Source organism: Onychostruthus taczanowskii, unplaced genomic scaffold (assembly GCF_017590055.1).
Source record: "Onychostruthus taczanowskii isolate IOZ18803 unplaced genomic scaffold, ASM1759005v1 scaffold28, whole genome shotgun sequence".
Classification (NCBI taxonomy): Eukaryota; Metazoa; Chordata; class Aves; order Passeriformes; family Passeridae; genus Onychostruthus; species Onychostruthus taczanowskii.
The window spans coordinates 8,483,239-8,504,260 of NW_024500128.1; the positions used below are offsets into that span (position 1 = coordinate 8,483,239).

Here is a 21,022-nt window from a genome sequence, read left to right on the forward strand (position 1 = left end):
TGAATAAGAAAAACTTCTGTCAATTGATTGTACAGAAGTTTATGTAGCTCAGCAAAGTAAAAAGAACATTACCTGCCCAAGGGTCAATCTGGACAGTTAAAAAAATGGGAACATTAAGCTGAAATTTCACTCTATTGCTAAATATTTAAATCATTAATCAAAATCACCAAAAATCTGCTTTTTAAGATTTTGTCAATCAACATGAATAACTCAATGCATCACTCATAAGCTATCCATATTTAGACAGTATTTACATTACCTGAATTCACCCTGGATTCCAGTAGGAACCAGCCAAGCCAACACAAACCATAGATTTTCTCATTTACACTTGTGGTTTGGACAAGCATGGCTATTGTCCAAATAGCCATGGTGGTTTGTTGTCCAAAAAAACTTAATTAACATTGACCTTAATTGTGCTACCACTATCAGGGATAGGGAAACCCAGAGGGGTAACAAGAGACTTGGCAGGTATTATCTGTTGTACAGTTGTACAGTGTACAAAGCTATAACACATAACAAAAGTCCATCAAAGAGCAGATCAATGTGTCAGAAGGTACTGGCACAGAGCTGAATGTCAACACAGGTATTAAGATTTAGGAGCTGTCATAGGCAAAGAACAGGAACAGGCAGCAGGTAACTGCTGTGTAAGTGCATGGGTGAATGTGTGAAACAGAGCCCCTGAACTCTCAGGCAAGAGGCTGCTACTTGCAAGCTGCAACCTCTATGAGCTGCTGGAAATGCTGACTAAACTCTGACTAAACAGAGTATATCCCAAATCCTGCAATTAATAAAGTGACAGGAGACCAGAGCATTGGTCAAAAGGCTGATCATGTGCTGTTCTTATGCACATACATTATTTAGACTGGAGGAACTGTGACCCTGGTTTCCAGAAAGAAGATTTGGTGCCAAGAGTTCCTGAAAGAAAGAAGCGTTTTCAGAAAGAAGAAGGGGCACAAAGGTAAAGATCCTGGCCTGGGGAGGGATCTGGGAAATGCAGGAAGATCCTGAAGATGAAGAAGCCATGGATATCAATGTTGTATATCAGTGATGGACATTCAGTGATGGACATCAATGCCAGGGGATGCCCAGGAACTGTGCCTGAGATGGGCAACTTCAAGCAGCATCACAGCAGGAATAAAAAATGACTTTCTGCCCCAATGTCACTAGTAGTGACCCCTCCATGCAGGGAAAGGGACACTTAGGGAATGAAAGGCTGGTGAAGAGGGAGGAAGATAGTGTAAGAAAAAATAAATAGGGTAACATCTGTAATGTCAGTGTTTCTTCAATAAAACCCGGTGCCCAGATGCTCTCCACACTAGAATTTTTTACAGTGTAATAAACACTGCAAGACAGACAATGTCTCACCTTGCTGCTGTAAGCAGATGTTCTAACCTGAGAGAATTCATTACTTGACACATAGCAGTACTGGCCTAAAGCACACCTGCAGTTCCATGTGGCACCAATTACTATTTAAGTGAGTAAGAAAAACTTCTGTCAAATGATGGACACAGACAACTCCCTGCATGTTATAAAGTAAACTACAATGAAGTCACAATTTGCAATTACATGCCATTTTTAACTGAGCATGTCTTCAGAATTAAAAGCATCCTTCAGTGTACAAGATAAACTTATGTCAAGGGGGAAAACATGTTATGTATATCTGGCAAACTAAAATTTCAGCAGTTCAGAGAAGAGCATTGGTGAAGTTGCGGTAACTTGCATTCCTATTACCAAAGGAGGAAAACATGCGATGATCCATGTGAGCCGCAAGGATCACTGCTCTCTGAGACATCCTTCTATATTAAGGACAGCAACAAGTAAATGTGGGTAGGCATTTTACTCTACATGATGGCAGTGTGCTATTTCTCGCAGAAGCATTTCTGTTAAGTGCCTCATTTTAAGATTTCTGCAACTCAGAGTTAGGTAAAGCTTCTAATAATTTTGCTTCTGGATGATGCTTTTGTCAGCTATTCAGCATTGTAATTATCCACATAACAGTCACACTCTGGTAGATAAGGACTCTAAAGAGAAAAATAATATTTTTACAAGAAGGTCAGCTTGAAAGAAGATGCACTTAATTTGCTTATCTGTAAACACCCGGTATCCCATGTGAGCTCTGGAAAAGTACATGACAGGATGTGAAAACCTCACTAGCATTCTGCTTCATCCCTTGGCCTTTAAAAAAACTTGAGCTTGCCATTATGTTCTTCACTAGAGCTGATATCAGGAGCAATGGTACCGGGAAACTACTCACTACTGAATAGGGTGTTTGGTGGTTTTAATGTATTTTTTGGTTAAAAATCACCATGGCTAACATAATATTAAAATATTAATTGTAGATGTTCTAGAAATGCTTATTGTTTTCCATCTAATTAAACAGCAAATGTTGGTCAACAGTATTAAAGTCTCTTTTGACTGAGGATTAACCAGTTTCATATTAATAGCAATTTCCCCCAAATTAAAGTGAGCTTGAAAATTATCTAGTGTGAAACATGTTTGATGCTGTTCAAGGACAAATTAGAATTTAAAATATATTTCCACCCTCTTTTCTCAGCTAAGCAGTTCCTGATTATCCAATTTACTGATAACATTCTTGCCTCATCTCAGAGGAAGAAGCCCTCCCAGAGGATAAACAATCTAAATATTTTCTTTTCAATATTTGCTTTAAAGCATGTTTAACTCTTTGTTAAAAGAGAAAAGTAATTATTTGGTGCAGGGATAATATGTGGCTCCCTGTAGCTTTCCTACAAATGTGGGACTGTATGAATTAGATACTTTTTGCCATGTTTATCAAAAATAGGAGTAGAAGTAGATTGAGCACACCTATACTGCACATACCATATGTGTTTCTACACCTTCACTTCTGTTTATTCCCACTTTATTTATTCTAACAGACAGAATGTCCACTGCTGGGAAATTTTGGAGAGTCCAGATGATATTACCTATACCTGACTGGTCTATAATTAACAGTTAAATGCATGCTGCACAGTTTGGGTGAATTAGTACTTCATATTTCCAGAAGGCTTTTGTTTGGCCCTTCTTACAGGGCTCCACTCAGGAGGAAGGTCTATACTTATGGAGAGTTATTAATTCAAGAAAACAAGAAAGGGATTGTAGGATAAGCCAGGTTCAATTTCAATCTAATAGGATAAAATTATTATTTTACACCAATTTTTAGCAGATGTGTGTTAAAAAAATACAATGTTTTTGTTTGCCCTAAATCTTAGCATGGCAGACAGAGATGATTTAAGCAATTCTCACTCACACTGACTCTCAAAAGTGCCAGAAGATTTAGGTGCCCAGAGCCATTCATTGTTGTCAGCTGGAATGAAGCATCCTAAATCTAGGAGAAAATTTAGTGTAGGGAAGGAGGAGGTAGAGGCAGGAATTGTAGATCATTTAGTAATATATGTGATGGCACCTGGTAGCATTTATTGAAAAGGTTACACAATGCCCTTTTTCAATGAATCACAGAGTGACTGGGTTTAGAAATGACATCTGAAGATCATCTAGTCTGATCTCCTGCTGAATCGGGTTCTACTAGACAGGTTGCAAGGAAATGGCCAGGTGGGCCTTGAACATTTCTGTAACATGAAACCCCAAAAATTCTCTGGACAACCTGGTCCAGTGCTCGGTAATTCTCACAGTAAACAAGTTCTTCCTCATTTTCAGATGGATCTTCCTGTTTCAGTTTGTGCCTGTTGTCCCTTGTTCTCTTCCAGGGCACTGCTGAGCCTGGCTTCATCCTCTTGCAAAACCCCTTCAGGTACTTACACACATTGAGATCCCCTCTCACATGTCTTTACTTGAGGCTGAACAACCACAGCTCACTTAGCCTGTCCTCTAAGTGAAGTTCTCCAAGCTCCCAATCATCTTTGCAGCCATCCACTGGACCTGCTCCAGGAGCTCCATGTACCTCTTGCCCAGGGAACCCAGAACTTGACACAGCATTCCAGATGAGGATCAGGGCAGGATCACCTCCCTCAGCCTGCTGGCAAAGATCTTCCTAATGCACTCCAGGATACTACTGCCCTTCTTGGTCACAAGGACACTGCTGGCTCCTGGACAGCTTGTTGTCCACTGGGACCCGCAGAGCTGCTTTCCAGCAGGTCAGCTCCCAGCCTGCACTGGTGCTTGGGATTATTCCTCCCCAGGTGCAGGACCCTGCATTTAGTTCTGTGGCATTTCTGGAGCTTCCCATCCGTACAACTCTCCAGGCTGACCAGGTCTCACTGGATGTCAGCACAGGACTCTGGGGTATCGGCCACTCCTCCTGGTTTTGTAATGTCAGTGAATTTGCTGAGGATGCATCCGTCCCTTCATCCAGGTCATGGACGGATGTGTTGCACAAGACTGGACCTGGTCACAACTCCTGGAGAACATCACTAGCAATGAGCCTCCAACTGGACTCTCTGTCTCTACTGTTCAACCAGTTCTCAATCCATATTAACGTCCACTCATCCAACACTTTACTTTTGCCTACAAGGATGTTATGTGAGACAGTGTCAAAAGCCTTGCTGAAGTCAAAGTAGTAAATATCCACCACTCTCCCCTCACCTACCCAGCCAGCCATGCCATCATAGAAAGCTATCAGATTGGTCAGAAATGATTTTATGATATTTCCTCACAAATGAAAAAAAAAATGATTCAGCTGCTAGTAAAAGTTCCTTTCAATAGGAAAACTCTTACTAATAAACAAAACAAATTTATACTGCTGTAGTAATACTGTGTCTGGAGAATAGAAGTGGGAAGGCTTGGCTGTGACTACATAAACCCTGTTCCAGGTGTATGTCCCGCTTGCTGGAAGCTCTTCACCCTTCTCTAGAGGGGACAACTCTGTTCCGATGAAGAGGCAGCAGGAATCTCTTCCCTCAAGTTCATCTGTGTTGGTAGATGCTAGAGAGACTAGGAAGAGTGGAGGGCAGGACTGAATGAATAACATTATTTTTTGCCTTCATCCTGCAAGATAAATAAAAATGCCTCTTTTTGGTTTTGTTTTTTCCAAGATCTCTGTCCAAAGAGCCTTCCAAACTACCATAGCCTTGGAAAATGCCAGTTACAGTCATGCTTCCAGGAGTACTTCTACTTTGTCTTGCTGCCAAAAAGTGGTGATCAATATGTGACCATTTACTGCACCTTTGTCTACCTGGATTAAGCTGGATATAGGCAGGTTTGGACAAAACCAGAATGCCTACTTCATGAAATGAGGCAGCAAGCTTAAAAAAAGTCAAGCATATTTTTTAGGAGAGAGCTGATCAGACTGGAGGCAGAAAGCACTGTGTCATAGTTCCTGTGAAATTTTTCTATATTTAATAAACATCCACATAAATTACAGTTATATAAACACTTCCTCTAACCATGGAGTTTTTCCAGTACTTATTAGTCGCAGTTACTGATAGTCTAAGAGAAGATGTTCAAAGCAGAATCCAACAGAAAAAGGAAACCATAGCTTCAATCTAGATCTCTTTCTTTCCTTTATTCCTGCATTTGAAAAGCTTGCCCAATTTATCAACTTTGACCCTCACTTTCTGGAGGATTTTACAATACAGCTTTGGGGATGAAAGTGGTTGAAAGTTCTAGTGGCCACAACTGCACAGTGAAATAAAGAAATACAGGCTACTTCTAAAAGATGAAGTGAGAAAGAATTATTCATGGTATTTTTTTGGCTGTCTGAACCTTCAGAATGACTGGCTAAATCAGAACAGAGGGTGGTAGGAGTGAGTCAGTTCTGAAGGGATAACACAATTTCATTGCTTAAGCACTATTGATTAATAGACAGAAAGGAAGCTACACTACAGCTATATTTTGGTTTTATCTTTTTAACTTGTTTATTTGTTTTCCACAGGTTTTTTTAACTGCAATCTGGTTAGTTCCCTGAGAGGATAGGTACTGAGTTATGCAGAGCTGCAAAGGTCCAGAGAATCTGCATCCAAACCAGAAACCCAGCGGCCTTGAGAACACCTAAAAATGCATATATGTCAGGGGTGGTATGACCCAGAAGGACCCGGTTCTGACCATTACTGGACATTGCATACCACAATTTTTTCTGGTCTTCCTGCAAGTTTGTTCCAGGCAAACATGCTCTAACAGGTATGCCAAAAAAACCCCCAGGTGTTTGATTAACATTATCTGCCATAGTTAAGGCTAAGAATGGAGTGAAACAGTTACATATACTTTGGAAACACAAAGAAAGATACAATATAAACAAGGATATATTTCTTTAAAACACAGCTTTGAAAGATAGACTTTAAAGTAATATATTTTTAAAAGCAAAGTGCTTTTTTTTTTTTTTTTTTCTGTATTACTTATATTTGACTTAGATGGGAATACATTAATTGCATGTAATATGCTTGGAATATGTGGAAAATAACATTTTTTCCATGTGAATCAGCACAGGAAATGATCTGCAAATGAGTAAAACATTGAGAATTCTACAGATGGAGGTTTTCTTAAAAAATACACAAATGTTTTACAACTAAAGAGTACTGACATCATGTTTTCTTCAACGGCGAATTGTCACAGAGATGATGGATGACACACCAGAGACTGAAGAAAAGCAAGAACTTGCTTCTGATCAGCATAGTTTAAGACCATAATCTGATGCAACATTAATTTAACAGTATCTATCTTTGCTGGTGCTAGGTGGTTTTGCCTCCCTTAATTTGTCATTGCCAAAGCTTACCACATTCTTGCTAATCACAGAAAATGGTAGGTAACACAATGCAAACTCAGAGGTATCTGACTTGATTTCTTATCACTGTGATGTAAAATAAAAACCCAATAAACCCAGTGTTTCCTAAATGATGATCTAGTAATACATTCCACAAGACACTTTGATTTTCAAAATTTTCCCTTGCTGGGGTTAGATATTAAAATAGCAATAAATACTACTACTAAAACCTCTAACTAAAATTAATGGTTTTCTAAGAGACATACTGTGAGAGGATGTTCAAGGGTGGATATGTTTAGGAAAATATGCAGCCCTTAGTGGAGCTGAAACCCCAGTCCTAAACTAACCGATGCCAGGCACCCACAGCGGCAAAACAATGAGTGGGAGAAAGGAGTGCAGAGTCTGCTCCAACACACTATTGATTTGCTCTGAAATTATGTGAACTATTACTGTTGAATTCATTATTAGAAATGATGATTTTTGTCGGAGAATTAGATGCTGTAAGAAGGCCCCATTAATGTAAAATGGATTCTGCATGCACTCATCAAAGCTCCCTCAAATGTGAAATTTCCTCCGTTATTTCATTTGACAGAAAATGACTGCTTCTGTATCAAATTTTTCTTCTGTTTACTGAGGTGGAACTTGAGTCTCAGTCTAGTACAATTAATAGGAACACTCCAACTCCTGCCTTCAAAGTGCAGTATGAATATTAATATACTATTAATACTCTTTTTCCTTTTTAAAAATCACACCAATAAACAGATTTTCTTTCTAATATGTTGCATTGTACTCTGGGATGCATGAAAAATATTTGAAAGAGTAAGTTTACTCAAATATATATATATATATATACTGATTGCATTGCATCCCAAAGGCAATATTTGGCTCCTAGTGCCCAAGGATCAAAGAGAGATGATGCACGTATTTTTTTCTAGTAAGATAATGTTTCAAATTCTTTAATTTTGCTGTGAAACGAGCAGCACAGGGAACCTGCTGCCTCTGCTCCATGTGTCCTGCTCACTCTGAAGCTACAGATGGATTCTGCCACGTGAGTGAGACTGAAGCAGTCACTGCACATTCATGCTGTGCACTGTTCATTACGCTGCCGTGTACCAAACAGAGCTGCTTAGTTCATAGATCAGAGTGCCATTTAAGGTGAGCCTGGAATCATTCTTGGTGGCAAAAGTGAAGCCATCTAAAGGCAAGACAAAATTTTCCTGGAATCTTTCCTCCAGCTTTCAAAACATGTATCTGTCTTTGCCTTTATTCTCATCAATGAGGAATTTAAAGTCATAGACTCATTACTCTTAAATGTCACTGCCTGTGAAAAATGCAAATAGAGAGAACAAATCGGCTCCGTGTTTCAAGCAGTCAGAGTCCCTGAACAGAAATGAGGCTTTTTCAGTCTGTCTTTGGGAGCAGGCTTGACAGGGTTTCCTGAAAGCTGCCTGTTTTGCTTCTCTACTCCTACAATCCACAGCTGCACAACCTATATGGGTTAATTGAATGGCACACAGTTAACAGCGAGATCTACCATGCTGCATAAATAACAATACAGTAAAACCAGGCACGACTGCAGTAAGGACCAAAAAGAGAAGATGGCAGGAACAGAGAATACATTTGTCTATGAAAATCAGGGCATCTATACTCTAAGGCATCTTAAGGTAAAACTCTCAGCATCTTTTCTGCCTTTCCTCCAAGCAAAGATGAGCTGGAGGAGGTCAGAGCAATTTACCTGACTCAGACTGCTAGCAGACAAAATAGGTCACAGTAGTTTCTTCAGCAATTATAAAAGGCTTCTTTAGCTAAAGAAGTGGCTAAGACACAGAAAAACAAAGACCTCAGCAGAGAGATCAGAAAAAAATTCAGAAAGCACAGGGGGTTAAAGCTGATGTTTTGAAGCTTAGAGCTGTGTTTCAGGACTTTCCTATTCCAGGCGGACACAGATTGCCCAGCAAAGGACAAGGGCAGGAGTGTTTATGAACTGGATTTACTCTCTGCAAAGTTTGCTGCCAGCAATAATCCGTCATGAGCAGCAGTATTTTGAAACACTACTGCTGACTCATGCAGATTTGTGATGATATTTATCTCCATACAACTTCATAAGAAGCTGCCAGAAATTCAAGGAACTTATATTTGCAGTATATATTTGTGAAAATAAGCTTTGATAGAACATCCATCCACATTACTGAAGCAGACAAATTCCATGCCTTTTCTCATATATAAAGTTATTTCAATTAACTACTTTTCCAGACTTCCTGTCAAATTCTGGACTGTGAACTTCCCTCATACTGATACTTTACTCCTTCTCTCTTTCATTTATTTTACCACTTCAAGTAGAAAAAACCTTAAAAGACTGGAAAAATTACACCAAAAATTGTGATTAAAATACCTTCATTTCCTTGGATTCAGTACAGCTGTGGTGAAGTGAGAATATAAGTTAATTTATGGAAGCAAGATTGTCTTGCATCAATTTTAATGTTCTGTAGACAGCTGCCTTTTCCAAAGACCACAAATTCCTCACTCAAGTGGGGAACACTGAGCACCCTCATTTGCAAAATGTTGATCAGTCCTATCAGCATCTTTCAAGAAGTTACCATACTTTTACCTAGAAGGCAGTGACTTCCATGCCAAGGGACGTAAGTTTCTGACAGTAAATTATACAAATTGCAGACAATATTTTGTACTCAAAGACCTGTTCTACTTCGACATGAAGCTAAATCATTAACATGTTTACCTCCCTGTCCCGCCTAAAAGCTTGTAAATTGTGTCACTCACTTTCACACCGGTAAATTGCTGCTGAATTTACTCCTGCTCCACTGTGCTGGGACAAGTAGATGGTAAGTAAGCAGGAGGACCAAATCATGTGCACAACACTAGCCATGAGGATGTGAATTTCCAGGATCAATTTCTGAATAGCAACTCCTGCAGCTTCCCACTGTGGTGGCCATGCAAGTTCTACACCTCCAGGCACTTGTACTTATCTTTTGACCTCTCCTTGCACAGCCCCATGGATGATCTGCATGAAGGCTGGCTTTTTAGGACTTCACACTGCACTGAAAATTACCTTACAAGCAGGGCTCAGCAGGGAGACTTTTTCTGCACACTAGAGACAATAACAAAATTATCTCCTGTCAGTCTGTCAGTCAGTCAGCCAGTCAGTCAGTCCCTAGCTGGAACTTACACAATCATGGACAGCTTCAGAGAGTAGACAGGCCTGTCTTTCAAAGGTATAAAGTTAGTGTGAGGTTTTGTGCATAGGAGGGATTGGGTAGAAGAATCCCATAAGTCCCAAGTATATATTTGATATACTTGACTTTCTGCAGTGTAAATTTGGCTGTTATATTTGGTTTTTGACCTGGTCTCCCAAAATATTCATCCTAGACAGCCAACATCCACACCCACACGAGCAGGTAAGTGCCTACCACCCAGCAGATGCTACTTCTTGTCCCTTAAGTGACATGTGGGACAGCTGGGGGAGGTAGCTATGGTCACTACAGTGAAAGTGGTGGTGCAGGGTGTGAGGGCAGACACGAGGAGGAAGAAAGTTAAAATTACTGCTGTGGGAAAGAGTGAGGATAGTGGACACATTTGAAATATGTGTTTCTGCTGCTTCTAGTGTAGCCTACAACTTGTGCTTGGTGCTCAGTATAACCTGGATGACAGAAGAGTTTGATTCTATCTGAATCCCTCACCTGTAATTTGTGATAACAGTGTGTGTCTACAAGGCAAGACATCTGTCAACAAATGTAGAAGTGTTAGCCTGTGGCAGATATGACATAAACCCAGAATCCCTCTGCATGAATATTCTCAAGGAGATATCTGGGCTCACAGAAGTTAGACAAAGGTCATCCTGCAAGTTCTAGCATGGACACACAATGAGATTTTAAATAAAATGTTTCTTACCAACAATCATATGGTTGCAGACATCACAGAAGGTTGGTTTTTTGAATATGTGCTCCTGGAAGATGTGAGTCTTGCTGTTTTCTGGCAGCTGTTGGGCTCTGGTGGGTGAAGATGCCTGGCTGTCTGAGTTGGGGAGCTGCCCAGTGCTTGTGCTCACCTCAGGCATCAAGTCTACTTGCAGTTTCACATCACTATTAGTCCTCTGGAAGAAATTGTCTGCACTTTTACTCCGCAAGCTTTTAGTCTTGAAGGAGAGGGATCGTTTCAGTTTCTGCAGCTGCAACAAATAAAACAATTATAATTACTATTTTTTTTTCTACTCTAAAAGTAATGCAAGGCTCCTGGTTTTGGGGTGTGTTGTTGCCAAGCAAACCTGGGAGCTACTGTCAGACCTTAAACCACCTGAACAATAAAACTGACTTTAACATTTAACCAGCAATTTCTGAGCAAAGAAAACAAATCCCAATCAGAAAACAACCTACCCTACATAAGTTTTCTGATGGACAATACACTTGATAGTCCTAATGAATGCTTCTTTTGGTCTTTATTTGCAGGTACAAGAGCAAAGAAGTATTGCTGAAAGTTGTAGGTATGGGAGAATGCACCCTTTGTATTCAAGCATGAGGGAACTTAGAGCATTATTCATCCTCTAAGAGTACTTAATCAGTCAGTAAAGCCATTGGAGGAATACCTGTTAAATGGTGGTACATGACAAGTGAATTCAGTGAATATATTTTACATACTTAAAGTCCTTGGATTTGGCAGAAACAAAGATTATATGCATTTTTTATTATATATATTTTAGATTATATGCATTTGATTGGCTTTGACTAAGAAATTCTACTTTTATTTATTTTTTTAAGGACAGAAGTCTTAACAGCAGTAAGAGTGTAATTAGCTGGCCAGTTGATAGTTAATGCATTAATTAATACTAGCTAACACACATTCACATATGTTCTTGTATGTTGTATTGTGTGTTGATTGTCAGACTGTAAAGCACCACAATAAGGCGTTACTAAATTAGAGTTGTTAACTCAAGCTCTTTATATTTAAATGCCCTTGTGCCATATCAGTCATCCTCTAATTTTTCATTCTCTTCCCCAGTTTTGTATAAGGCTGAGAGGGGTTCTGGATGAGTCACTGATGTGATTAGGAAATTAGCCACACGAATTTGTGGGTTTGTCAGCTCCAACATCCCACAAGGAGAGGCCAGGTAAAAGGAACTCCAGCTCTGAGTCTGCTTTGTGTTTGCCCTCTGTGAAGTGCAATAGTTCTGTATCACCTTTCACTCAGCATTATTCAAACCACTGCAAAATTATTTCAATCACCGCTGCTATTCTCTATTGTGATGTAACAACTGAAACTTTCCATGCCGCTCAGGCTGTCTGTGGTAACCAGCAGGAATGGTTTATATCAGAAACTGTTTATGTTAGAAGCAATGATTATTTGGAATCATAATTCACACTAATATAAAGGGAGGGAGTTTACATGCTTTCCCAAAAAAAGCATAGAAGTGGTACGTCACACTGATTTAGCGGCCTCAGAGTACTTGCTCTCCCTAGATTCTGCTCCTTATTCATCTGTTTTCTTTGCGATGAGGCTGACAGCATGGTGTTGGAGAGGAGAGTCAAGACACTCTCAGGGAAAACCTCTCTTCCACCTTCAGAAGCAAGAAGCTTGCTCCTGGAGAGGGAGACACCAGCTTTCTACGCAGTGTTTCACAATAAAACCCCAGAGTCAAATAAATGGACAAGGAGCTGCTGTTGGCTCCAGTTAACAGTGTTTGATTTGCTACATGAAAGCAAACTGCATTCTACCTCCTGAGCTGTTCCTTTGCAATGGCTTTGGGTGTAGGGAGGCATCCAAACCTGGGGCCCATCTCACATGCACCTCTCTCCACCCACAACTCACTCTGGGTTCAGAGGAGGAGCCCTGGATCCAAAGGAAGGAAATACCTATTTGCAAGAAACTCTCAGTCTGGAGGGGAATGTGAAAATAAGAGCAATTAAGTAATTAAATGCCAACTATGTTGTAAGTGCAGTTTATGGTTTCTGAAGCTCTTTCAGCTGAAGCCCAAGCCACAGAGTGATTGAGTTTAAAACTCACTGTAAACTGCACTGTCAGAATGTGAGATCTTCCCTCTTCCTCTTGGATGTTAAGTTACCAGCTCTTGAAATCACTGAGGTTAGTCAGTTCTGAGATTACTTCATCTCCCCAGTGACAGCCAGGAACTCAGCAATAATTCACCTTCTTGCTCCTGAAACATTCCTCACTGAAGTCAGACCTAATTAGTGTAGCAAAACACAGAGAATTACAACACCACAAGGTGACTGAAATGGCTTCCATTATTGATTTGCCATCCATTTCTACAGTGCCACATGAAGCTAATTAAATTTCAAAATGCTGTTCCTGCCAGAGAAGGAAACCTAAGCTGTGCAATACAGTATTTGTTTTATCATGAAACGACAGTCCTGCTAGTTTGGATAATGTATGCAGTACATTTTAAGAAGCTTGCATTTACTATCCTTATCCCATTCTCCTGCACACAGCCATTTAGCAATTGAGGGATCTACCAGCATCTTTTCCTCCCCCAAGCAGAAAAGTCAAGTTTTTCAAAAAAAGAATAGTCCAGCATTCAGGCTATACCTGCCCAAACTTGTGGATAAACACTAAAGAGCATGAAACTATGTATTCTGTGCATTCCCTCCCAGAATGTTCAGAGGACACATACCCAAGAATGAGTTGAGCAAGTCACCTTCACATATTTGGTAGGCACCTCTGCACCTCTGCAAACTGGCAGCCCTTTCTGAAACTCATCGAGAACCATCCTGGGTTCATGTGGTTAAATAATTCCCAGACAAGATGGATATCCCTTTCATTAGCCAAAATACAGATTTCATGCCCATTTGCATTTAGACTGGAAGACACCTGCATGTTTGGCTTCTGTTGCGTAGCTAATACACCAGTGGAAGTCTGGGACTATTACATCCCAAATAGGTTATATGCCTAGAGAAGTGACTCAGAGAAAATTAAGAATATTGGCAAAATCTAGCATTTTGCACAGCTAATTACACACTTTTACTGTTAAAAATACTTCTCAGATCAACAGGTTTTATGCCCTTGATGCGTAAGAGAGAACATACAGAGCCGTAGAAGATTGGCATCAGGTTTTAAGATCAGATCCAACTTTCCTTTCTCATATTAGACTCATGAGAGAATTTGAAATGGGGCAATGGTATGTGATTGTTTACTTAGGAAAAGTTGGCCCAAGCGAGGGCAAGGGCTGGTTGTTATATATATTGTATAAACTATAAAACCATAAAAGCTTAAGTAATTATTAGACTGCACTTGTGTAAGCATCACTTCCCTTACTTAAATATCACCATCTCCTCATTTTGAAATTTGCTGTGGATTATCCCCATTCTTTTATTGCCAGATTTCAAATGTAGTTAAATACAGGTTTGTAATATATGTCTGATTTTGGTCTGCTATAAACTGAGTTAAAGCACTTGGGATGCCACAGCTGCTATAACATTCACCTGAGGTGGGAATCATGTCTTTTAATAGAGAGGAACATAAGCAAATTTTATTATTTACGCTTTATTTCTGTAGAGCGAATTAGTCCAAAGTTAAACCTTATAAAGAAGCATTACAAAACTTTGTGAAAAAACTCTGTAGCTAGTGTTGTGCTACACTCAATACTTCAATTCTTCAGTGAAAAATCATTTATTGAAACTGAAACAACCGCTAAACCAAGCACAAGAAAGTTTTAAGAAACATATTTGAAATAATCTCCTAAGACTTTCACATTTTCTCCATTGTGAGCAAGGCTACAATTTAGCTTTCATTTAAATAAAAACAACATTCCCAAAAGCACAGGAGGTTTTCTAGACTTGTGGTAGCATCATGAGACTTCACAATGTTGACACTTCAGAAACATTAGCCCTTGATATTAAAGCCAGGATGTTCCTGTGGTTTGAAATTAGAGTAAGGGGAAAATCTTTGTTTCTAGTTAAAAGCTTTTTATCAGTCACACATATTCACAGTGACTGCACATACTAACCCCAAAGGCAAGGTAGAGATAAGAGCAATAGCTCAACCTCAGAGCTTGATTAACCTTTTTTTCCCTGTATCTTGCAGCACAATCTCAATTTTCCTCCAAGTCACTGAATGTTCAAGCTTCAAGGGATCAGGAAGCTCTGTTATCAGCACTCCTCCATTCCTAATTCCCCTATACTACAACTCTTTAGCTGCTGTAAGCAGAAAACAGAAGGCAGTAAAAGAACAGCTACGCAAATTCATTGCTAGTGCTAGCTATGTGCCACTGCTTTTGCTGTGAATGGAAACTGCACCTGTCCTCACCAGGACTTTATTTGATGCAATTGTTGGAAGCACCCAGTGCTTTTCTACAATTTTCATTTAAGAAGTTCCCATGAAAATCGGAAAGATGTGATTTGAGCTGTTCCATAATCCTTAGCTTTGCAATTACAAAGATAGGTGTCCACCCTGCAGAGTACTTTGTTCAGGCTCCTAAGTGCTCCCTGGTATCTAGGAACAATTTTCCCCTTGATTCTCCAGCTTGCCTACATTAGCAGTCAGCTCAGTAGAAGTGGATGGGAAGAACGAAGCAGGGTCTGCTGAGCCCCCAGTGTGCACACATCAGGTGATTTCCCAGCACCCTTGGTCTTGTTGTCCTCTTGGTCACTGCTAGCCATCCTTTCCAGCAGCAGAGGCTCCTGGGCAGTGTGGGGCCTATGGGGAGATTGTTTGTACATTTCCACTCTTAACTGTTTTCCAGGAGAGTTGAATAAATGAGTCCTACTTATCAACCCTAATTCACCGACTCACTATATAACCAAGTCCTTATTTTCAGATATCAGCTGTTTGCTATATTGCTACTGGACTAGCAATAAGCAAAAAAATTATTGCTTGCTGTTCTTTAGCCTTTTCTTTACTCTGGTGTAACAGTATCATTAGATCCACTACAAGTAATTCAGGGTATTAACAGAGCTGGAATGAGCCATCAAGCCAGTTTGAATCCTGCAAGCCTTATAAAATGTAGCTATTTTGTTTAGTATGCAGCCTAAAAATGCTCTGTCAACAGATTTCACTCTGCTGTGAGATAGACATCCACCTTCTGTAAGGAACCATTTTTTCCTCCTTGCAGCTTCTTAGAGCAAATTTCCAAATAATCTGACTCTCAATATATGACATTTTTATAAAAGAACATTGTTATAAAAGAAGGACTTAACACACATGGCTCAGATGATGTTGTGTAGATTTGCTAGAGAGAATGTCAGGTACAGGGGCTATTACAGAAAGGGATTCAGACCAAAAGCATTTCAAATAAGGGAGAGAACAAAGCCTTGATGAATGGCATCTCCTTTACTGAGTACAGTCCATTTTCTGGGTCAAGGAACAGACAATTTGTATTAGCAACTCTCCGAGCATACTTCAGTTGTTTACTTGCATTGTTGAAGGACTGGATGTTACCAGGGTGTGAGCTACCCTGGCAGCATTTCTGGGCTCTAGCTAGCTGTGCTGATTTAGAGCCAACAGGGAACCAGCTCAAAAAGGAGTGCTTACTTTTTGTGAGCATGAAGGCTAATGATTTTCTTCTTAAAACTGAGAGCAAGTGATTTTTGAGGACAGACAAGAGCAGGTTTTTTACAGATTTTGAGTTGAAAATGCTCTGCCTTGACATTTTAATGAGCAAAATTAAGATTATAACATGCCTAAAGGCAGTACACAGTTTCATAAACAATATGTGCGTTTGCCTGCTGATGAGAGGAGTACTATGTCTTATAACATTAACAAGATAAAAGGATATTTCTAATACTTAAGAGGTTGTATTGTTTATTGGCAAAGCACCCATGATAAAACTTTGCAAGCAAAGCCGATTTCTTTTCTACCATCTTCTGTCTAAATAATAAATAGTCAAAGTACTCTGCTAGTACAATTAGCTAAACTGACTTCAATTGTAGATGATTTATACAGTCTGAGAATCTGACCCTATCATGAAGACGTGTTTGCTCTAGCCAGCTCTCTTGGAAGCTGTATCCTTTTAATCCACTACAGACAAAGAGGGAGTGTTCATTATTGAAGAATCTGCTATGTATTATATTTGTATTTTCCCAAACAGATTGCATAGCTGTTGTTAGAACAAATATGTTTGTTAGTGTTGTAAAAAGTAAGTAAGTCAAACTTTCTGCTTGAATACTGTACTGAAATAGTCAAAGAGGAGCCATTTTTTTGTAATACCTACCAATAATATTATTAGTGATTCATTGGTACCTTCAGCTACTCTGTTTGGCTCTCGCAGCTCTCTGATCATCGTCCTTAGATTCTCCTCCCTTTCTTCTATTATTTTTTAAATCCACTCACAGATTCTCAGACCTCTTTAGAATATAAACCTTTCTAGGCAGGGCTCTTTCTGTGGTTTTGTTTCACACATAGAGTCCTAAACTACAATGAAATGCTCTGATTGACATGACAGAGCTTAGCAGCAAAAATCCTTGAAAGAGCATCAGGGTTTGAAAGCATGAAATCTGAAGGGATGCCCAGGTGTCACTACCCTAACAAATGTCTGTGTGAATCCCATGTCCTCAGCCCTCTCCTGATGTACTACATCTTTGCCAGCTGTGCATTTGCATCTCTAGTTAGCAGACCTCTGATGTATCAAGAGGTCAGCCTCCACATGTAGCCAAACAGGCAGTTTGCTTAGCAGAGCTGTTCATTCTCTGTGACTCTGCTTTGATTTAAACCAAGATAAAAATTCACCTGGTGCTCATCAGTTGCTCCTGCACTTGGTTTGAACTTATCTTACATTTTAATGTGTGTCATCTTCTAACCCTTCAAGGAACCAGGACTGGCAAATATGTGAGGTAAACGTGAAATAAAGTACATGAAGTTTCAGGGCCTGAAAATATGAAAAGTCTCCTATGTGATCTGAATTCCTTTATATATCTTCAAAATTCAGCATCACATATGACCAAATAAAGTAATGCAGTCCAGTGAGTGATAGATTTGAGGAAACACAATTTATTAAGTGTATCAATTGACATCAAATCTCAGGGAAATCTCTCTATTATGTTTAGAACTTTCTACTTAGTCCTAAGGCATAAAAAGTGTAGACACTCTATTAGATTTTCTGTAATTGTGACTTACCCTGCTAAATTATATTTTCATTGTAACTTCAAAAGACTCACAGTAATTAAAAAAGTTTAAAATAGCTTATAAAAAGGAGGAAACATATGCAAAATAAATACTTGTATGAATGAAAGTGAAGGAAATGCAAGACTTTTTTTTTCATAAACTGAGTATAATTCACACCCAAACTCTAAAATTTTATATCTAACATAATTTTGCTTTTGTTTTTGAACAGCTCTATTTTGATATATTCCTTTGATTTCTTTTAACCAAGCTGTATTAGAAAGAGTAATCTAGAAAGAAAAGAGTGCATATTACATTATCTTAATGAGGTCTAGCGTCTATCATTATTTCTTCAAACTTCCTAACAGGTTTGATTCAAGTTTATTTTTTGTGGGGATGATGCTTGTAATAACTCTCAATCATGGTTTGCATTCAGACTGCTTCTAGCAGAGAATCTTTCTCAAATTTGCAGTATTTCAAAATAACAAGTCACAGTGTCTTTCAGAGAATCTGTACTGGAGCTTTCTGAAGTTTGTAATCCAATTGACAAAAATCAGATTAACAGTCCCAAAAGAAGATCTACTGAGTTCACCAGGTTGAGCTCACTGATCATCAGTTCTCCCTCCTTTGTCAACATGTGCATAAAACAAAACAATTTGCAAATCAAACGACAGAACACTTCAGTCATTATCAAATATCAGGACTGCAAAATATTTTGTCTCTTTGATCTCCCCTGCTGCCTCACCTAACAGAAGACAGGCGGCTTCTCTCAGGAGCAAAGGCTACAAATCCTGTAGCTATATCCAGGGTTCTATTCTCCCTGCTGCTAAATAACTGTTTCCACATGGGTGGCATGAGCTGCAGGACATCCTTTATAATTCAGGTTATGAAAGGTGTCTGGTGCAGACCTTTATGTAGCTCCCTTTCGTGGTCTGACAATAGAACCGTCTCAAATTTTTCCTCCTGAAATCAAAACAAAAGCTCATAAAGAAAGCAAGAGATAGTTAGGAATAGTCCTTCAATTAAAAAAAAAAAAAAATTAAAAAAATCAGCCTGTACTTTCAATTTCAAGAAAGGTAGGTGTTTACAACATCTTGTTTTGTACTTTGGGGTCCACCTCAGGCACCTGGTTGCTAAGCAGCCAGTCATCTCCATACTTTGTCTCTATCAGGATGTTGTTATCTCTTGCCTCTGGATGTAGAAGGCATTTTGACTGTTATCTCTGAGGTCCCTTCTGGGAATCCCATATTTTGCATCTCTTTTTGGATAGTTCTTTTCCATTTCAGCTTCTAAATGGTAAATTTAGAGCTCTTTGGTAACTCCTGATTCAGTCATTTATTAATCTTTGCTGTGGTGGATGTGGCACAATGAAATTTGGAGATTAAAAGGCTGGATTTCAGAGTGATTTTAATCCAGGAAGCCCTGCTGAGGTGAAAGAAGCTACACTGGTTACTACCTGCTGAGAGTCTTCCAGACTGATAATAATAGGACCTGAGTTTTGTTTCTTTTCCTTCTCATGAATAATCTGGAGCGAATGTGATTGTGAATGCAAGACTAATCATCCTTGACTGTATCTCATGTCTGTACCTCTATGAAATGTGCACTTCCCCTGTTGATTTCTACCTCAGTACGGCACCCTTGGACCTCCAAAAAAAAAAAAAAAGCCCAAAACACAACAGTGTTTGCTAAAAAATACTGCCCACGGCAATAGTTTCCACTAATATATTTTATCGATTTTCTTTTCTTTTTTTTTTCTTTTATTTTTGTTAAACAGAGCTGGTTTATAATACTTTAAATAGTAGTTTATCTCTTGAAGCAAATATGGAAACACATCTCACAGAGAGGCTGATACTAACTGAGGGCAAATTAACATGGCCACCACAACCCACATACTGAATTATCACATTTGTGTCATCTTAAAACAAAAAAGAAGTCTAAGACCTGCTGGGAGTTGTTATAATTAATACTCTGTCAGTGTTTCCACTCTTACTTCTGGGGCTCAAAACTTACACTGTTAAAATTGCTTCGCAATGAAAACATGCAAGTGCTCAGCTCTACAACAAAGTAATTGTCACTGGGCCAAATCCTAAAGATCTTTGCTTACTGCTAACTCCCACTGGCTTCAGTGAGCATGTATCCTGAGTAAAAGCTCAGGGTTTGGATGGCTTATTGGAGGGTTTTTTTGTTGTCTGTATGTTTTGAAATAAAACTTTTAAAATGTTTTATACTGCGCATTAAAATGAAAGGATTTCTGCATGCAGCATGAAAAAACACTTGGCCACATTTGATATTCTGTTACCCAGACGAATTTATCTGACTTTTCAATTCCCTCATCTTTTTCTTAAACTACTCTTTTCTAAACTGTGCTGCTCCACAACCAATTATAGATAGATCCAGGTGACATTATGTTTCTGCTTCTCCTGTCCTTCCTGGTCAATTGTATCAATTCATATTTTGTGTGAATATATTCTGTCCAATTCTTGCCTAGCTTTAACTTTGAGATGATATCATTTCCTTTTTCAGTCAAAGAAAGAGCTAGAAGACAATGCGAGAGTTTGGGTGCTTAAAAGAAGCCCACAAGCCAATATTTTGTCTTACATGATTGCACAGGTTTTTGTTCACTCTTTTCCTTGTTGCCTGTTCACAAACAGGGATTCAGATCCAAATTTTACAACTTGTTTTCATGTCTCCATTTCAAACCCTTCTCTGTGAGAGATGGCATAGGAACTTACATTTTACAGAATATTAGCAGTCTTTGTTGGTTCCCTTCCAATTTTTCTTTTTTCATGGTTCCCTTCCTCTTCTTGTGCATAGTTTTGCAATCTGGTACCAAATTCGTTGCCTTTTATCTTCCTTTTGCCCCTGCCTAAGACTAACAATGTCTCATCATGTGAACTCTGCTTCTTGCCAGCCAGGACATTTGGGCACCCTGGCAGTGGCGGCTCAGACACCACAAATCTGACAGGATCCATATGGTCCTGGTGCACATTGCTGCCCTGAAACCACTCTGGCATGAAGTCCTGGATCTGGGGGCAGAGCTGATAGCACACAAGGAGCAAAGCTAGTTAATCGTCTGGGCTTCTCCATGTTTTACCTGGGCTCCTACAGAGTGTCCTTCATCTTGTATTTTCAGTTCTTAACTCCTATAGCAGCTACCACATACCTAACAAATGCTGTGTCAACTAAAATTTTTTTCTACCTTGATAACATTTTCCTTGTCCTTTGTTCTGCATCCATTTATCTTACTGTCCACCATGACAAAAATATGTTTATTTTCAGATCCAGTCCAGATCT

The 21,022-nt window shown here is 39.2% G+C and overlaps 1 protein-coding gene across 1 annotated transcript in view; it reads right to left on the reverse strand.

Annotated features, from left to right (window-relative positions):
* The window catches only part of STAC (SH3 and cysteine rich domain), a 72,566-nt gene that overhangs the window by 38,183 nt on the left and 13,361 nt on the right, over positions 1–21,022 (reverse strand). The window contains exon 2 of the mRNA XM_041407793.1: positions 10,577–10,853. Within this exon, the coding sequence (XP_041263727.1) occupies positions 10,577–10,853 (277 nt within the window). The remainder of the gene's footprint in view (positions 1–10,576; positions 10,854–21,022) is intronic.